Genomic DNA, 16,974 nt, shown 5'->3' on the forward strand with positions numbered 1-16,974 from the left:
TGTTGCAATGGACCTTTGTGCTATGAAGGTCGAGAACATTCCACTTGGATGTCTTCACTAAAACACAATGATCGGCCACATAACATTGTCACTACCATCTCAATTTACATAATCTGGAAGCTATCGATGTGAACAGACTCGAGACATGGTGTATCTACCTAATTCACCCTGAGACAATGCAAGAGCTTCGCATCCCCATAAAATATCGGAATCGCGGAGCAGATTTCTTCCGTCGTCAGGATCAGGGTACGTACCTACCTAGATTTCCACAATCACAGTTTTGAAAAGGATCACGTGATGAGGGGGCGAAGGGCAAGAACCCTACATCGCTCTTTCCCTGTGCGCCTAAGCGATTGTTGCAACAACCGCCTTCAAATCGACCCCAGCCAGGCCATCAGTTTTCCGCTCAGCGAATTCAACAACACAACACCGCGATCATGGCTGACGAATACGTACGTGTGCTCTCGATATACCCCTTCCCCTCTGGAAATAGAAAACATACACCCGCCGCCGACGTGGCTTCCTCGACTCCCGCCCGCTACCCACGATGATGATGACGATATTGGAGACATGGAGAGAATACAAAACAAAAAGAGCTTGACTGACTTGTGTTCCGGATGACAGGACGCCGAGCAGGCTGCCGAGCTCAAGAGAAAGAGAGCGTTCCGAAAGTTCTCCTACCGAGGAATCGACCTTGATCAGTATGTTGCCACTGCACGATTTCTGCGCCTCGATGCTGGAAGATGAAGAACTGCGAGGACGCACCCCCGAGCGAACGGACTCCATGCTGATGTTTGATTTTTCTCCCCTCCACAGGCTCCTCGACCTCTCCTCTGACCAGCTTCGCGATGTTGTCCACGCTCGTGCCCGCCGCAGGATCAACCGTGGCCTGAAGCGCCGCCCCATGGGTCTCATCAAGAAGCTCCGAAAGGCTAAGCAGGAGGCTCAGCCCAACGAGAAGCCCGACCTCGTCAAGACCCACCTCCGAGACATGATTGTCGTCCCCGAGATGATTGGCAGTGTCATTGGCATCTACTCCGGCAAGGAGTTCAACCAGGTCGAGATCAAGCCTGAGATGGTTGGTCACTACCTGGCTGAGTTCTCTATCTCATAGTATGTTTCCACCGTCTACCACCAACGAGGGAAAATGTGACTAACCTCCCTCCAGCAAGCCTGTCAAGCACGGTAGGCCCGGTATTGGTGCCACGCACTCTTCTCGATTCATTCCCCTCAAGTAAGAAGGTTGCGGTCTCGGGTGGTTTCTGCATTCATGGACATTTTGGGCGAAAAGGACTGGTTCTGGTAGATGGGCAAAACATCTATCAAAAACACTGATGACAATGGGTACCATGATTAGTACAATAAAGGAGCATTGTCCGCTTGATGAATACCCTCGACTACCGCTGATGCTTGATAATTGTGATAATGCTTTTAGAAACCTCATGTTCCACATACCCTTCCCCTCTTGGCCTGGCTAACTTGCTGAAATGAAAAGTCTCGGTCTCAAGTCCTACACGACATCATCTTCATGGTTTGGAGCGCTTGAACATATTGCGCGGGTCAAAATTTGCGAAAAATCTTTTGAGCACCGCTGCCCATTCACGGATTTTGTGGTTCCTCTCCGTCAGTGTCCCCTCGTCTTTTCGTGTCTCGTCCGTTTTTTTTGCGTTTCCGCCTCTTCCATATAGGTTCCTTGGTGTTGCAAAGTGAACAGTCGAAGTGTGATCGGGCCTCGCCGAAGTCAATGAATATCTCCTCGCTTGCTCTGACATCCTTGACAAGCGTCACCGTAATGTCGTAAGCTTCAGCAACGAGGAATGTTGCCTGTGCACAGTCTGGGCAAGCATGGTTGATGTTGGAAACCAAACTATAGATAAGAACTCTGGTACCCGAAGGGTCCTGGAAGGCGCAGTCTCGTTTGAACTTGTAGAGGCATACAGATTCTGTTGCGTTCATATTGTAACGCCGCATTTTGCGCAAGGGAGCAAAAGCCTTTGTAAGCTCTTTCCGTTGATCAACATCCTTCTGATTCTATACTGAAATTGGATCGTCGTAGGGAGCAACAAATATTGGTTGCTCTGCACGGATGATCTCGTGGCCATGAGGAAGGTCACGAAAGGCCAAAACTCCAGGTTTGCGTTTGATTCCTGTCTGGCGAGTTTCGATGTCGATTTCAGGCTTCACATCATGAGAACTCGTTGCCGGCGGGCTCTTCTCCTCTTTAGTCGATACAGGAACCTCCTGTGAGTTTCATGTTAAGTTGGCAGGGTCTGTGTCTTCGAGGGCTTGTTCACCGGCACGTGGTTGCTGAACAATGCGTTCTGGCAATGGTGTGAGCATCTTATCACAGGTTGTTTGTTTTGTTCTTACCACCATCACTCCAGCCGCTCTGGTTGGCCGCCATGTTGCTAGTTTCCTATTGAGATAAACTTCGAACTAGAGAAAGGCTTTTTGGATCCAAGACGGATGATGATGGCGATTGATGTTAATGAATTATTGTTGAAAGTATTTGGAAGAAGTGAGATGGCAAAGCGTAACTCGACTTCGCTAGATAAATGGATAATGCTCAGCCTAAGGTAGGTGAGTATTTGGAAAGGTCCAAGCGCCGTCGAAGGGTAAGTGCTTTGAGGGAATGGTGTTGGCAATGGATATTAAGAGCACATGAGGGAAACTCGCTTCCATAGGTAGGACCAAATTCAAGAGGAAACTGCGTTTAATAACTCAATGGAAAAATGAATTCATAGGTATGTCCGATTCGTGGCTAGTTTACAACCCTATTCCTCCTTCTGTGCCAGTTTGGCCGCTTTCCGCTCCTCCTCCTGAATATGCTTTTGTCGGTAGTGCTCAACAACGTAGTCCATGTTGGCCAGGTGGCCAGCGACATTGTTTCGGGGAGCATACGAAGTCATGGCCCTGTTTCTCTGGTTAGTAATGGCTCTGTAGCAGTTACTTTCCGTCACTGGGGAGAAGGTGGCAGCCTCCGTTAATTAACGGCCAGTGGTATCAGGTGAACGAACTCGGGATAGGCAACATCAACAAATCGGTGCTTGTTGCCGCCGTTTTCAAAAAGGTTTCGGTCGTAACCAGCCTGCTCCATGGCCTTTGTGTGAAGCGCATTGATATCCTCCCAGTCCTTTCCACGGGAAGTGTACTTGTCGATGAGGCTGAGGATTGAGGACTGCTCGCCCTCCTGAGGAACGAATTGGTAGACGAGAACGGAGCCGAAGAAACCGCCGACAGCGAGGAGAGAACCGGTCTAGGGACCATAATCAGTATGATATTTTCAATTGAAGTCATCCAAGTGCCTTGGTGTCGGCGTGGGCTCCGTGGTGCAAGCTAGTGTGACTTGACATACGCTGAACGACTCGTTGACTTCTGGGGCCTTGTGATGGGCATGGGCGTCGGAGGCGTAGGTTCGCGCCGTCCTTTGCAGCTGGCGAGCCGCGCCGGCTACCCTCTGTCGTGCGACGAACATGTTGGGCGGGTTGGGCAGCGTTCAATTGAGCGATTGATTGTGAGGCTCTCGTGGGAAGAAGCCGCACCAAGATCAACAGGTGAGGTTGTCGCCGGTCCGAGGTGTTTACGTAAGGCAGTTGAAGTGGTTGGCCAATTGGATTATAGATGTTTACCATTGGCTACTCCATTGCGAGCATGGCATGGGGTTAGAATCAACAGAACTTGCCAAAGAGAGGCAAGAAAACTTATGACCTCTTTTTTAAGTGATAAAAAGACTTAGGTAATTTGACATATCTCAGCAAGCCCTTATGTCAGTTTATCTCAGCATCTTGATTTAATGTCAGAAGTTTTCTTGCTCCCCGAGGCTTGCATATATATATTATTAGAAGAAAAGTCGACACTTTTTGTAAATGTTTCCGCGGGTATGCTGCTCTCCGGTGGCTTCTTATGTTTTCTCATGGGCTTATACTTAATCAGCAGTGACATGAATGTCTGTCTTTGGGGGCTGTCAGGTATGTGACTGTTGGGTCTCATTTAAGAGCATGATGGATTCTCTACCTTCTCAAAGTCGCCGAAGAACCAGAGAGCGCGCATAAGAATATTAACATATCAAAGCTTTACTACCCCCGACACCTCTGTAGCAATAAATGACATATAGCTTATAAATCCAGAGCTTATACCTCATCCATCGCTGTAAGCGACAAGAGCTGGTTCCTCGATTTGCGCCGCAATTTCTCTACTTAAGCATCACCTACCCGGGAGCGATATCAGTTTCATATAACTTAGCACAACATTTTGCGATATACGTCAATCAGCGCATTATTAGTGATAAGGTTCTGGTTATCTCTTCTCGTCTCTTGGCGGCTCATCGGCCTTGCTCGAAACTTATTGTATCACTTTGTAGTCAAGCGGTTGGCACACAATTGTCGGATAACCGGTTGTTGAGCATTGGTTCCATCTCAAGTTTGGACGAAATGAGCCGAAATGGAAATCAATCAATAACTCCAGATTCTAAAGCTGTCGACCTCGATGTCGTTTCCTCTACATTTCTAGCTATGAACCATACCTGAGCAAGATCATATGATCAGCCCTGCTCTTTCGGGGGTTGAATGGCGAAGATCTAGCCTTCTGAACTCCCAAGGCTGCCAAAGTGGAACGCAGTAACGGTAGCCTGGATTACTTTCTCCGGTACTACGAACATCATCACAAGAGAATTGATGAACCCAGCTATGATTAAAAGCTTTGGAGGATAAATCCAAAACCTGTTCATCAGAAGTGGCTGAAGCTACCACAAGGTTTAGCAAGATCGACGTGACTAGCCCCAAAGTGTGTGTCATGCCTCTTCTGGCGTTCTCTGATAGTAGACAGTGACAACATGAAGCCCGTCAGATCAATTTGAGGTTGCTCTGAGCTGTCAGTCAATGGATTGAATGGAGCCAGCGAAGCGGTCATGAACGTTCTTCCAAATCCTGGCAGTTGAGATGGAGATTCTGGCTCATCCAATTCGTCCATAGCAAGCTCAGAGGGCCACTCAGCAGTATCCGGGGAGACCAATTGGGACAAAAGTCAATGAAGATGGCTGGTCTAGAATATGACGGAAGAGGTGCAATGCATATGCGGCGCCTCGATCAAGATGACACTCCAGTGCTTTGGCTTCATGCAGGACCACGCCATAGTTCTGAGTGACCATCGTAATGACAAGACTTAACAAAGTTAAATGGTTTTCCTGATGACGGAAGATGGAGCCTTTGAAGACAAATAATGGCTGATACTCAAGATCTCGATTAAGTGGGCATCAGGCAAATGTATCAGCTGAGAGCCATGTTCCTTTGTGAAACCTGATCGAGATTGTTATTGCATGATGGGCGGAGATATTGGGCCGGTGATTTACGTTGGAACGAAATCGATGGAAGCAATGGAGAATGCTGGTTGTTTGTTGGATGTTGACTTTTGGAAGTACCGTATGTACAAACCTGCAGGCGGACGATTTCCCCCTGTCTCACGTAGATTCTACATCATCCCGTGTTTTTGACAGGCAGCAAGGGGCAAACATCTTGCAGCAAACCATAGGACGCCCTTTGTCAGGTATCGTTTTTGACGAAGCGATATGCACAATGTTACTCACGATGCCATGATGAGGCATGACGTGAAAATACTGATACAAGCTCCCCAGTCAGGTCATTCATGATAAGAGATCATGAAACGCCATGTGATAGAAGGAAAAAAGGTACCCTGGTTATGCGTGTAAGAGGCAAAAGCCCATCTAGAATGCTAAGCTTGGTGTGCGCGCCAAGTTTAGTTACAATGGATCATACTTGGCCATACCTATCAGAGACCTTCCCCGCGAAAAAAATCCCCCAGGAATGGAGTCAAGAGAGGGGAAAAGACAAGACAAGCCGAGACGCGTGTCGTCCTATCCAAAGCCGCAGACAAAACCGTGCCCTTTTTTGCTTCTTGTCAGAAAGGCGAGAATACCCGCTGATGGGGGACATAGTTGCAATAAAGTGCCTCATTGTGATTGCATATCCTTGCAGTAGCTTCTGAGCCAAGGTAACCTCCGTATCATCCCTTGCAACTTATTAGTCAAGGCTCTATTTGCCTTTGGATGTTCGCAGACGGTACAATGCGGGGAAAGCTCTTTTTGCTGGTCACGGATGCATCGTTCCCTCTTGGTTATTGGCAGAAGAAGGCACACGGCACACGCTTTCAGAAAAACAAAAAAAGTCTGGGCTCTGAATGAGACCTTTCAACCTACCAATTCACGACCTCTGGGCTGACAATTTCTTGAGGCCAGACGATTAATGCTGAGCTGGCGCTGGCTCTTTAACACACACCCTCTCATCCTCCAACTGCCTTCCTTGTCTGTCGATAGTAAGTGGTTTGTACGTCCCCCAATTCTGTTCCGAGTATTCCCTTTAAGGAGATGAACAGTCATATGATGGCGTTCTGTGGTCACACACATACTCCCTCCAATTTGTCTCCCCTTGCTGTCTCTCTAATTCATTCACACAACACGTACTTGGCCATCGGGTTGTCTGGATGTTTCCCTCTCCCTTTTCTGATCGAAGCCTAACTCTATTGTCCCAACGGCTACTACCTTGCCTACGTGCGTCATGCAACTGTCACTCGTGGTACTTACACCCCGAGACTTCTAGTTGAATCTTACGGAAGAGTTACGAAAGGTTAAAAAGGGTCCTGGAGCCCCCTGGAATCCTGCCCTGCTTCTCTGTTTGTTTGGTTGGATAAAAACAATCTTCGACACACCTTCTACCTATGCCTGAGATACGTCCAAGCCTCCTTCAACAATATAAACAACATTCGCAGCTGCGCCTCTGCGTGCTTACGTTGTCGATACACAACGAGGCCTCACCATATCTGTGTTACAGCTAAATAACCAGTCTTTTGACCGTTTCAAAAATTATTCTTTATTAAGCTTCACGGCTATCTATCAACAACCTTACTTCTAAGAAGCACCTTTCCTCCACATCCCAACGTTTTACATATCATCCCTCCCTTCCACCCATCCTTACATACTGCAACTACAAATACAACGTGCCTACATACGTTTACCACATACTACCGCTACTTCCCCCTACATATTCTTCCATTGTACAGACCACATCTCATCAACATGTGCCATACCGTAATCGCCCAGCGGATATGCAAGGATTGCCGCCATAGCCTTGGTGAGACGGTCATCGACTTCACCCGCTGCGCTCGTAAATGCTCGAGCCCGTTCTACTGCCTTACCCCTGAGCCTCAGATGGAGCTATGTAACCTATGTTCGGCGACGGCGACACTATCTACACCGATACTCGCACAACATGCTCTCGAGGATACTACCACTGCTGCTGCAGCGGCAGCGGCTTCAGCTGGTGCAAGGCTCTACGATCACTCCATCGCAAAGGCAGCAGCATATCCGGGACCTGGAGTAGCCCGTCACACTGCGGCTCATTAAGACATTCTCCATGGACCACCTCGACGGTGGCTTTTGCTACGATATCGACATTTAGGGCGTTTATTTATGTAAGATCTTTAGGGAAATTGAAACGACGAAACGAAATTCCACAAAAATAGTGCATTTGGGAATGGATATGGGTATGACACGGGCAACCGGCACAGGATCACAGGCGCATGAGGACGGACAGCATTCATCAATGCTCTACTTGCTTCACATCACATCACATCATTTTATTTTATTCTACAAACTTGATTTCGTATGTAGTGCCACAGGCACAAAACCCCGGTGAGGGCCACTCTACTGGTATGAGATGGAACCGGAGGACTGGTCAATGGTACCGAACCAAGAGCTGGGGCAAGGGTGTACAGATGAATCAGAACCACAATCGTTGACTGACAGCAATAAGCTGAGTAAGATGAAATAGCCAAAGAACAATAAAAATTTGATCAGGATGGAAAACATTGTATTGTATTGTATTATCCAGGCGAATCCCTCATCTCAAATTCGAGTTTGGTCGGCTATGGCTCAGCGCCATCAAGCCCCTGTTCTGCGGGCGAGCGGGCGGGTGTCCGGCTCCTGTTCCGTCCCGCTACTAGACCACCTATCAAGTTTGAGATAAGGTAAGGTACGGGCAACAAATGTGAGACTTTTGAATGGACCTCTCAGGACCGCTCAATAGGTTGGTTCCAACTTCATGCTCAATTTATCCGGGTACAAAGTCAGCTTGTTGACTTCTAATTCGCGCAAGCTCAGCTCTCTTGGTTGTAAGAAGTGCGAATAAATGCATGTGTACTCCGCATGTATGTCCTAAACATTAAGGTAGTACCCTGAAACACTGAACCGATCAGCAACTGCACTTTCATCGAGATACGCTAACAAAAACGCAGGGAACAACCCCTCAATCACAGACAGTCACAAACCACAATCACAATTACTCACGCACGCGCTCACATATAACACAAGCCGCCTGTTGCACCGAATAAACACAGTCGTCCTCATGACTCGGAAAGCTCGTCTGGCTGCAAGGGGACGGTTACCTGAGTTCCTTCTCAGAGCTGTGAACCACAAGTATTAAGGGGATATTACGCGTCGACACCTCGCAGACAAGTAGCTGCTACTGCCTATCCTGCCCGCATCGCGAAGATTTGTTTATCCAGTTGTTGGCAAGAAGGCAGTGGCCACCCGAGGCTGCGGTTCACGGACCAGACTGGAGATCCAATTGCAGGTGGGAGATAGGCAGTACCTTACCTTACCTTACCTTACCTTATTTCATGGGTATCTACCTATATTCATCCATCAAATCCATGCAAGCGCAAACGGACTTTTTCACTGCAAGGCTTTGGGGGGTTTTCAACAACCATCCTTCCTTCACTGACCTCATGGCACGGCTGTTTGCATTCACTGCCTTCTTTCCCAACGTTGCAAACTTACCTTTCCTTAAAAGTTCTTTTTCAACGTCTTCGCCATGGCTTCAACAAAGTTTGCACATCCAACACCATTTCTGGTTACAGCCTCACCGCGACTTGAACCACCACCTTTAAGTTGCAAACACACTTATCAGCATTATACCAATACCCATACTTCGATACCTGCCATGAGTACTCTGTACGGAGTCATCGAGAGGGCCAACAAAGCCGGCCTTCTCGATGAGTATGCACGTCTGTGGAAGTTGTTTATCGAAGGTATCGACGAAGTTGTGGGATATGTTCGCGAGGAAGACTGCATGAAGATTCAGTGGGACGTTAAATGGTTTCATTGTGAAACGGTTAATAAGAAAGGCGACGAAGTTCGGAGAATTACCATCGTAAGGAATAACAACTACCTTGCTGCAGAGGGGTTTTCCCACATCCCCTCTCCTGAAGAAGCTTGCAAAATCGCATTTCAAAAGCTCTTAGCCGCCAACGCAGACAAGTTCCCCGCCTTCGGTGTGTGGAAGATGACGAAGGAAGCAGATCAAGAGTATTGCCCGATACACCTAGCTGACCCACGAGTCAACGTCTTGCCCTTGCGCATTCCTTTGCCATTACGAGGAGTCCTGGGGGTCTTAACGGTGGGCGTCCATCTCAATGTCTACAGAGTAAAGGAGGAAGATGGCAAGGAAACCATTGATCAAATTTGGGTCTCACATCGTTCCAAAGATCCCAACTACAGCTATCCTGGGATGCTAGATCAGATCGTAGCTGGAGGCGCGGATACCAACGACACGATCGAGGGGCAACTAGCTCCTTGCAAGACGCTGGCACGTGAGGCAAGAGAGGAGGCTGGGTTGACTATCGACCACTTGACACGACAAGTATTCTTTGAGGAAATGGGGGGTGATGATGGGGACAAGAAGAAGAGGCGTATCCTTGTTGGGACCGTAGAGAGGGCTTCGTCCATTACGTTTTTCGACCTCAAAGACGAGAGTGCGGGTGACCTCTACAACAATCACCTCGAACCCGGCCTGCGATTCGTCTACGATCTCAAGATCACCAACCCAAGCTTTCGACCGAAGAAGATGGAGAGCGCAATCGAGAGATTTGAGCCCATGGGAGTATCTCAAGTAACGGAAAGCCTGAGCAGCAATCGATGGAAGCCTAACTGCGGACTGGTGATGCTGGACTTTATGGTACGACATGGGCTCGTCACCAAACATGATGAGAGCCGATTCGAGCGTATCAGGAATGACCTACGCCGGCCGCTGTGCTTCGCTTTCCTGACGGAATTACACAGAATCACTAAAGGGTGGTAAGGAGCTTGGTCACACAATCGAAGGAGACGGCACGGTATTCAAATTGTGGAATAGGTGACCGAGAACAAAAGTGGAATTGTATTTGCATGGGCAGGTGATGGTTTGTGTACAACAGTGTGACATGATCGACTATTATTAATGCACTTGCTTTGTCTCCCTCATCCTGTGATGTTTACCCGCTCAGACGGTCGATTCTTCTGCGAGTCGTGGAAAATCAGCGAAGCCGTGTACCTCGAGCTCTTTGCCTCGGATCTTGACGGGAGGCGCAGGTAAAAGGGTGACGCAGATGCGACAAACTTCAGTTCCAGTGTTCTTCCAAGCGTGATTAGTCCCCCTCTGGATGATAATGTCACCTCTGCGGAAGGTCTTTGTGGCCCCATTGTCGAGGATACAGTCAATCTCGCCTTCAATGATAATGCCATAGTCAACACTTGCAGTCCGATGCATGATAGCGGGGAAGCCAGGCCAGAAGTCGACAACCCGAAGGGCAGAGCCAGAAGCTGGAGCAATGTCCTTCTCGGTGGGATTTTCTCTGTATGACTTGAGGTCGTTGTCACCTGTCAGAGTGTTGGTGTCATCCTCGTTCACGTATGAGACGTGAGTCGTGAAGCCACCGCTGCGGTTCCCCTCAACTTGAATGGGGATAGTCTCATCCCAGATGGCGTTTCCGTTGGAGTCATGGGTGGTGATGAATCTCTTGACGGGAGGGAGTGGTTTGGCTTCGGAAAACATCTTGATGAGAAGTGTTTTGTTGATTTGCAACTATGTTGGTTGTTTTGTGGTGTTTGAGAACTTTGATCTTTTGCTTGCTTGCTTGCTTGTTCGGTTGATGGTGATGATTATCTTGATAGGAGGAGAAACACTTGTTCCTTTATACTCTTATCTGGCTCCATGACGAATATTGCACTTCTAAGCAAATGGCATGAGACGGCATGTTCCTTGAGAAATGCGATCCTGTACGGTTAGGTTCTGCATGATAATTAGCCAATCAGGCTTTACCTCTGTCACTTTCACGATAGATTTCTTTTACAAAGCACGGGTCAGTGTTGGTCAGTGTTTCGCAGGCCGGTCTCATCTTGAAGCTTTGAAATCTCGCTGTTCCGTGGAGTTTCTCTCCAGTGCTGGTGTTGGGACAACATTGGTAAGCACCCAGATCCTTCGACAGGGGGTTGTCGTTTACTTGCCGTTTCGGCTATAATTCTCTGGGTCATCTCCATTGAACCAACCTCACTCCACAAGGCAAAGCTGGGTCGATAAGGGTCTTCGTCTTGACTCCGCTATCCATGCGTTTTCGTTTTGTCATGCGGAGACTCCGTGGAAACATTACATGACAGAGCACGGAGTTGTCGGCGTGAAAGAAGATGTTTTACAACTCAGCTTACGGCGCTTTGCCAGTAAGTTTCGATAGTGCCGTTACAGCATTGACTTTTGAGTGTAAGTTAGCTAAAGCTTTGCTGTTGACAACTATTTGCAGGGCGTTCTCTGGCTGCCAAAGACATTAAAGGTGTGCAACTGTGCACTAGCCTGGAAATTAGCTTCGTATAATCTTTCCGTGGCTATGTTTGGTGGTAAGCCAAGAAATTCAAGGCTGAGATACAACGGCCAACTAGAGAACGAGGAGATGAATACCGAAGACTGACTACCGTGTTCTAGGCCGTGGCTATCAATTGATGTTCTATTTGTAGCCCATGATGAATTCACGATGCACAGCAAACACTCTTTGGTGGTTTGCGATGCGACGTTAATCGTCCCCAATGGAATGGCTAATTCCGCGAGGTATCATTTGACGGGAACAGGTTCCGCCCCGTCAATCTTGCCCTCATTCAAATATCGTCTCATAAGATTAGCAAATCCTAGCTGCATCGCCGTTTCCCCCAAGCCTTGCACGCTATGCTGTGCAAGGCTAGTCGTCAAGTCGATAACGCCCTCAGAGGGTTAGTTCCTGTTCCTATGAGCTACCAAAGATTTCCCCCCTGCTGGCATCCGCGCCCTACAACGAGTCGACGGAGAGCAAGCAGCCATAAATCGGCTGAAATGAGACCCGACGCTGTCGTCCAGCGTCAGATTTTAGTGACTGCCCATCTATGGAGACCAAGCGGAATTGGGCTTTTATGGCCATTGCTTTTGGGACTTGAGCAATCTGCCACTCACCGAGAGGCTGATTATCCATGGTCAACCCATGCAGCAGGGTCTCAGAAGCCCACACTGTTCGGCACGGGGCGCTTCAACCACTCTCTTGGCGGTGAATTGAATGCCACCTCGGGGAACATATCGGATGGGACACTGTGTTTAGTCGGAAGCACAAATGGCCAGAACTGAGGCTCGAGAAGACAGTACGTAAAGTGCCTAGGTCATATGCTGTGATTAAGCTCAGCATAGCCAACCTCTGGCTCCATCTATCAAGCTTAACTCAACGCCCTTGGTGCTGTGGTATCGGGGAGCGACATGCTATTCTGGGCCACCTGTGCGAGGACCACTCACGAGCGAGGCGCGCATACTCGCATACCCAGTTCGGCAATTTGCGTCAAAAGCCAGGCAAATAAACGGAAATCATGGGAGACCACGTCTAACTCCGCCAGCCAATGAATGGCTAGAAGCGAACGGTCGATACTTAGTGCGCTGTAAGGTGTTGCCCTGTTGCTGCTAGTTGGGTTCTCAAGGTACCTCTGTCGTACAACGCAGGTACTTTCCACAGCTATCACTCATATGGGGAAAAGTCGATGTTAGTCTTTGGTTTGATTGTTTCTATCTTTGATTACAGGGGAACCGCATCATCGGCACGAAATCATTCATGACTGCGGTTGCGGAGGTGGCTTACACTTAAACACAAACTTCTTGGCCTGGCGATCTGAATGGAAACGATGTCAATTGAATTGATATACGTTGGTTAACCATGGCCCAGAGCGGACGGACCCTTGACCACAGTCGCCTGGTCTCCTGCATGTGCATACAATAGCCTGTCTTGTCTATTCTGTGTTGAGATGCCCATATGCAGCTGTGAGGCGAGCCCGAGAGCACAGCGGCCACACGCTTGAGGCGAAGCCAACCTGAACAACGCAACACAACGCGAGGGCATACTGGATAGAGAAATTTAGACGACGTGACGATGAGAAGATGATACGACTTTCATTGTATACAGGAACTGTTGTAGACTCTAAATCGCACTCATCCTCACAGCAGCTATACTTAGCCTCTTTACAGGATTAATCCACTGAATGCTCCCTGCTGAATGCATTCAGCTCCGGCCTGAACTTCGGAACTCGGCTTCGACTTGAAAGATATTGCTGTTGGATCTGCTCCGCATGGTCAACTCATCAGGACCGCTGTGCATACATCAGCCCTGGTCGAAACAGTCCAGTTGTGACTGAGCGTGACTTACAGAAGCGAATCGAGACCGATCTAGCGCCAAGCTGACCAGCAAACCACTTTGACTCACGCTGCTAGAGACTTCGAACCAGACTGACAGAGCTGATGACGTGACCGGACACTAGAGACTCGAAGCATATCCTGTATATGTCTTTACATAGCTTTTTGATAGAAATAGAAGGACCAAATATCTCACAATATCATGTACGGAACTCTCACCAAACTTGATCGCTCAATCGTACATGGTGAGTCTTTCGTCTCTGCGTCGAACAAACTGCCTAGCTAGTATCCACCAATGTGCTAGTCATGGCTTCAACAGCCTGGTAATTTTGTTGGTTCTGTCTTCAACATTGAGGTGCTGTACGGCGAGTATTCCCTCTGTACTCCATACGCCTACTCCATATCCAGGCTTAGGATTCGCTCGTGTGTCGTCTCTGTCTTCAGCACCCCAGCAGAACGATCCGTAACCACCTCTTTTCGCAGTAGTATGATGCTGTTGGTTCTGTTATCACATTCATGTCTGAGTCGTAAACGCGCAGAAGTTCACTGACTTAACCTCTTCGAGTATTCAGTCGCATGATGATATGGTTGTATCTTCAGCAACCTGGTAGAACGTCTGTGTTTCTCTCTTCAACTATCCTCTTTCGTAGAAGCATCATGCTGTTGGTCCGTCTTCAACGTTCACGAGACTACTGTTCAGAAATAACCGTATTTATCCCTGCACGAGAACCAGCCTGCGTGTAAGTCAAGAGGTAAGAACAAGTATAAAAGAGAGATGATTCTCGGGTGAAAGATATCTATCATCCTCAACACATTCTCACTCAATCATCTCATCTCATCTCATCTCCCGTTACTATCAAACACCAAAGCAAGTCTGTTCAATATGAAATTCAGTACCGCCTTCGCCAGCCTTGTTGCTTATTGTGCCATTGGCGTCCACGCAATGCCATCCAACCAAGAGACAGCATCTGAGCTCATCAACCGTAACGAAAACACACTGGAGAAGCGAGCATGCTACAGGGGGAAGAAGGACTACGGCTGCGACAAAGGATGGTGTTGGAAGAGATGCGGCGGCGGAAATGGAAATGTAGGCGTTGGTGGCCCGTGGTGCTGGGCCAAATGGAACTGGGGATGGGGTGAAGGAAACTGGGTCTCTTGTCACTATGATAGCGACTGCAAGAAGGCCTTTGCTGGCGAGGCCGACTGTGCTTGGGGCAATTGTGAGGGCTGTGGATGCAGCTGTTGAGGTTGGAAACGGAACCTCTCATGAGCTCACGAGAAAGACGGGATTAGGTAACGAACTTGTTGTCTCACAACCTATGCGTTCATCACTTGAATGTCCACGTGATAGTCACAATAACAGTCGGTGTCAGTGACTACTATCGAGGTAATTGCTCGCTGTTGGCCGACGTCGGGGTTACATAAGCCTGATCTGTCGAGAAACTGAGCCTCCTCTTGAAAGTTGGGTTGTTTCTTGAGCTACCTGGGGCTGAGTTTCAAAAGGCTGAACAGATGCTAACACCCTTGTAAGTTGCAACCTCATTCTACCATCCACCAAGCTTTTCAATTCGAACAGGGGTCAGTTCAGCTCGATGCACTAAAGGTCCCTCGCGCCAATGATCACCTACCAGCAACGCCACTAGGCGCAGGGATCTCACTAGAGTGAGCAGGGGCTGTGATTTTGGTGCACTCAGAAGACAGAAAAGTCCCTGGGCTGTGGCCATTGATCTCGTCTAGTCCCATCAAGGCTCACCCCTGTCGTAGGTACCCCGACACCACATGCGTGTATGTACTTGGACGGTGCGCCCAATGTACCTCACAGACGGCGTGTCGATGGCCTGCAAGTCTTCGTCGGGGCCGAATTGCACCTTTTGGCCCAAAATAGTACAGGCGGACGAGAGACAAAACCCCCATTGACCCCTGCCTTACTGCAATTTTCCTCCTTGTCAAATACACATCGTCGCTGTGCTGCGAAGTTGGTTACTGCTCCAACACGGTTGAATTGCTTCGTATCGCGGGGCACGAACTCACTTACACCGCAAGATATACCGTAGCTACGAAGCGAAACTCATCTCGCCCCTTGGCTAGTAGAAACCAGGCAGTCGCATAAAAGACCTCGAAAGATAAATCGAATTCCTCAGCCATCAGAAGATCGATCGAATACCTCCTACCTTATCGAATCGAAGTACAACAACACTAGACTACGATGCATCGCTCTGCTACTCTCCTTGCTCTAGGAGCACTTAGCTCAACCGCTACCGCCGCTTGGTTGAATTCGAACCAAGAGAGATCATGGGAACCTCCCCGACAGACTGGAGTATTTGGGGAGGAAGCTGAACTGGGTCAGGTTGCCATGGGATGGTCACCAGTACCAACCGGTGCCCCCAAACTTGCCGGTGCCATGGACATGGGCTTTGCCTTGGGCAAACGAGCCGTGACAGACAATACCTGTGGCTACGATACAGTAGGAAGTGAGTCGATACCTGAGCGTGCTTCTTCGCGAAGCCGCAGACATAGCCCTCGACAGACAAGACCAAGGGCTCGATTTCCAAGTGTTCTAAACTAACATGACCGGCAATAGACTCCTTTACGTGTACAAACACCTTATCCGCCACTTGCACCTTGTCCGATGGTTATGTTGGCTGCTGTGATACTGCGAGATCTTGCAACTCGGTCAAGACAACTTGCATCCCCTACTCGCGATCTCGTGACGAATGCACATCCTTTTCAGACCTTCATACTCTCTGCTGGTACGTGCCTGTTATTCAATCAAGAAACGCAAGGTCGATTGATTTGTTACTAACTTGATATCAGTGGCCAGCGTGATCGTCCCAATTGCTTTGAGTGGGTTGCGACCACAGGCGTCGACGAGTTTACATTATTCGACTGCGCTGCCGGCAACGGCACTTCTGTCCTGCTTTTGTCTGACCCTTTGGCTCTATCTTCGACCTCAGGCGACGATTCATCCACTACTGATAACCCCTCTACGACCACCGACGACGGATCATCTACAACGACCAGTGCTGCGGCAACCTCCACGAGTGCTGATAACGGTGGTGGCGGTAGCAGTACCAACGTTGGCGCCATTGCTGGTGGTGTTGTCGGTGGTGTCGCTGCTCTCGCTCTCGTTGGCCTCGCTGGCTTTCTTCTGTTCCGCCGTCGAAACAAGACAACTCCTGCTGCTGCTACTACTCCCGGCGATGGTACACAAAACCAACCTTCCATGGCCCAAGGACCCCAGAGCCCAGGACCCAGCTTCGTTCCTTCATCGCCTTCCAACGCCGCCTACCCCTCAGGAGTCCCCTCAAACTACCAGGGTGGCTACCAGCAGGCATACGACCCCTCATTGGCGGCTCCCTACGGTCAACCCCAAGGATACCAACAGCCTGGATACAGCGGCTACTCTCCTCAACCCCAGAATTTCCAGGGTCAGTACCCTCAGCAAACGCAGTATCCTTCT

The 16,974-nt window shown here is 49.0% G+C and overlaps 11 protein-coding genes across 14 annotated transcripts in view; 7 read left to right on the forward strand and 4 right to left on the reverse strand.

The window, feature by feature from the left end:
* Positions 1-180: 180 nt before the first annotated feature.
* Positions 181-2,242, forward strand: FOXG_00661 (40S ribosomal protein S15; the record flags this gene model as incomplete). Of its 3 annotated transcripts, XM_018377169.1 has the most annotated exons (5): positions 181-246; positions 312-452; positions 625-701; positions 817-1,113; positions 1,169-1,514. In XM_018377169.1, the coding sequence occupies exons 2-5, from the start codon at positions 438-440 to the stop codon at positions 1,236-1,238; spliced, it is 459 nt and encodes a 152-aa protein (XP_018232848.1). In that variant the 5' UTR covers positions 181-246; positions 312-437. The 3 variants fall into 3 exon arrangements, with proteins under 3 accessions (XP_018232848.1, XP_018232847.1, XP_018232846.1); XM_018377168.1 differs by having other exon boundaries at positions 181-452; positions 1,169-2,242; XM_018377167.1 differs by lacking the exon at positions 181-246 and having other exon boundaries at positions 292-452; positions 625-1,113; positions 1,169-1,238.
* Positions 1,354-2,087, reverse strand: FOXG_17920 (uncharacterized protein). The gene has a single exon (XM_018397938.1). It carries the CDS (start codon positions 1,969-1,971, stop codon positions 1,600-1,602), a length of 372 nt encoding a protein of 123 aa, XP_018232849.1. The 5' UTR covers positions 1,972-2,087; the 3' UTR covers positions 1,354-1,599.
* An 8-nt stretch (positions 2,243-2,250) lies between the features above and the next one.
* FOXG_17921 (uncharacterized protein) lies at positions 2,251-2,404 on the reverse strand (the record flags this gene model as incomplete). The annotated part of the gene is made up of 2 exons (XM_018397939.1): positions 2,251-2,321; positions 2,371-2,404. 2 exons carry the CDS (start codon positions 2,402-2,404, stop codon positions 2,251-2,253), a joined length of 105 nt encoding a protein of 34 aa, XP_018232850.1.
* Positions 2,405-2,481: 77 nt separating this feature from the next.
* On the reverse strand, positions 2,482-3,673 carry FOXG_00662 (uncharacterized protein). Its single transcript, XM_018377170.1, has 3 exons — positions 3,356-3,673; positions 3,018-3,256; positions 2,482-2,913 (listed from the first exon to the last, which is right to left on the reverse strand). Exons 1-3 carry the CDS (start codon positions 3,473-3,475, stop codon positions 2,775-2,777), a joined length of 498 nt encoding a protein of 165 aa, XP_018232851.1. The 5' UTR covers positions 3,476-3,673; the 3' UTR covers positions 2,482-2,774.
* A 2,484-nt stretch (positions 3,674-6,157) lies between these two features.
* Positions 6,158-7,909, forward strand: FOXG_00663 (uncharacterized protein). Of its 2 annotated transcripts, none has more exons than XM_018377171.1 (2): positions 6,158-6,338; positions 6,612-7,909. In XM_018377171.1, the coding sequence occupies exon 2, from the start codon at positions 7,088-7,090 to the stop codon at positions 7,412-7,414; it is 327 nt and encodes a 108-aa protein (XP_018232852.1). In that variant the 5' UTR covers positions 6,158-6,338; positions 6,612-7,087; the 3' UTR covers positions 7,415-7,909. The 2 variants fall into 2 exon arrangements, with proteins under 2 accessions (XP_018232852.1, XP_018232853.1); XM_018377172.1 differs by having other exon boundaries at positions 6,158-6,327; positions 6,604-7,876.
* Positions 7,910-8,061: 152 nt separating this feature from the next.
* On the forward strand, positions 8,062-10,751 carry FOXG_00664 (uncharacterized protein). Its single transcript, XM_018377173.1, has 2 exons — positions 8,062-8,236; positions 8,305-10,751. The coding sequence occupies exon 2, from the start codon at positions 8,883-8,885 to the stop codon at positions 10,146-10,148; it is 1,266 nt and encodes a 421-aa protein (XP_018232854.1). The 5' UTR covers positions 8,062-8,236; positions 8,305-8,882; the 3' UTR covers positions 10,149-10,751.
* FOXG_00665 (uncharacterized protein) lies at positions 8,079-11,596 on the reverse strand. Its single transcript, XM_018377174.1, has 2 exons — positions 11,333-11,596; positions 8,079-11,269 (listed from the first exon to the last, which is right to left on the reverse strand). The coding sequence occupies exon 2, from the start codon at positions 10,878-10,880 to the stop codon at positions 10,329-10,331; it is 552 nt and encodes a 183-aa protein (XP_018232855.1). The 5' UTR covers positions 10,881-11,269; positions 11,333-11,596; the 3' UTR covers positions 8,079-10,328.
* Positions 11,510-11,787, forward strand: FOXG_17922 (uncharacterized protein; the record flags this gene model as incomplete). Its single annotated transcript, XM_018397940.1, has 2 exons — positions 11,510-11,542; positions 11,623-11,787. The coding sequence occupies 2 exons, from the start codon at positions 11,510-11,512 to the stop codon at positions 11,785-11,787; spliced, it is 198 nt and encodes a 65-aa protein (XP_018232856.1).
* A 32-nt stretch (positions 11,788-11,819) lies between these two features.
* Positions 11,820-13,799, forward strand: FOXG_17923 (uncharacterized protein). The gene has a single exon (XM_018397941.1). The coding sequence runs from the start codon at positions 12,039-12,041 to the stop codon at positions 12,465-12,467; it is 429 nt and encodes a 142-aa protein (XP_018232857.1). The 5' UTR covers positions 11,820-12,038; the 3' UTR covers positions 12,468-13,799.
* Positions 13,800-14,283: 484 nt separating this feature from the next.
* On the forward strand, positions 14,284-14,894 carry FOXG_00666 (uncharacterized protein). Its single transcript, XM_018377175.1, has one exon. It carries the CDS (start codon positions 14,398-14,400, stop codon positions 14,758-14,760), a length of 363 nt encoding a protein of 120 aa, XP_018232858.1. The 5' UTR covers positions 14,284-14,397; the 3' UTR covers positions 14,761-14,894.
* Positions 14,895-15,720: 826 nt separating this feature from the next.
* Positions 15,721-16,974, forward strand: part of FOXG_00667 (uncharacterized protein) — a gene marked incomplete at both ends in the record, with an annotated part of 2,762 nt that continues 1,508 nt past the window's right edge. The window contains 3 exons of the mRNA XM_018377176.1: positions 15,721-15,985; positions 16,096-16,264; positions 16,329-16,942. Of these exons, the coding sequence (XP_018232859.1) occupies positions 15,721-15,985; positions 16,096-16,264; positions 16,329-16,942 (1,048 nt within the window). The remainder of the gene's footprint in view (positions 15,986-16,095; positions 16,265-16,328; positions 16,943-16,974) is intronic.

This window comes from Fusarium oxysporum, chromosome 1, assembly GCF_000149955.1.
Source record: "Fusarium oxysporum f. sp. lycopersici 4287 chromosome 1, whole genome shotgun sequence".
In the NCBI taxonomy this organism is placed as follows: domain Eukaryota; kingdom Fungi; phylum Ascomycota; class Sordariomycetes; order Hypocreales; family Nectriaceae; genus Fusarium; species Fusarium oxysporum.

Excerpts from the sequence above, each read along its gene's own strand:
- FOXG_00663 (XM_018377171.1), top strand. The coding sequence starts at position 7,088 with ATGTGCCATACCGTAATCGCCCAGCGGATATGCAAGGATTGCCGCCAT.
- FOXG_00665 (XM_018377174.1), bottom strand. The coding sequence starts at position 10,880 with ATGTTTTCCGAAGCCAAACCACTCCCTCCCGTCAAGAGATTCATCACC.
- FOXG_00664 (XM_018377173.1), top strand. The coding sequence starts at position 8,883 with ATGGCTTCAACAAAGTTTGCACATCCAACACCATTTCTGGTTACAGCC.
- FOXG_17920 (XM_018397938.1), bottom strand. The coding sequence starts at position 1,971 with ATGCGGCGTTACAATATGAACGCAACAGAATCTGTATGCCTCTACAAG.
- FOXG_17923 (XM_018397941.1), top strand. The coding sequence starts at position 12,039 with ATGCTGTGCAAGGCTAGTCGTCAAGTCGATAACGCCCTCAGAGGGTTA.
- FOXG_00666 (XM_018377175.1), top strand. The coding sequence starts at position 14,398 with ATGAAATTCAGTACCGCCTTCGCCAGCCTTGTTGCTTATTGTGCCATT.
- FOXG_00662 (XM_018377170.1), bottom strand. The coding sequence starts at position 3,475 with ATGTTCGTCGCACGACAGAGGGTAGCCGGCGCGGCTCGCCAGCTGCAA. Across the intron at positions 3,257-3,355 it reads AAGTCAACGAGTCGTTCAGC|ACCGGTTCTCTCCTCGCTGT; the intron begins GTATGTCAAGTC and ends TATGGTCCCTAG. Across the intron at positions 2,914-3,017 it reads GTTGATGTTGCCTATCCCGA|GGCCATGACTTCGTATGCTC; the intron begins GTTCGTTCACCT and ends CCAGAGAAACAG.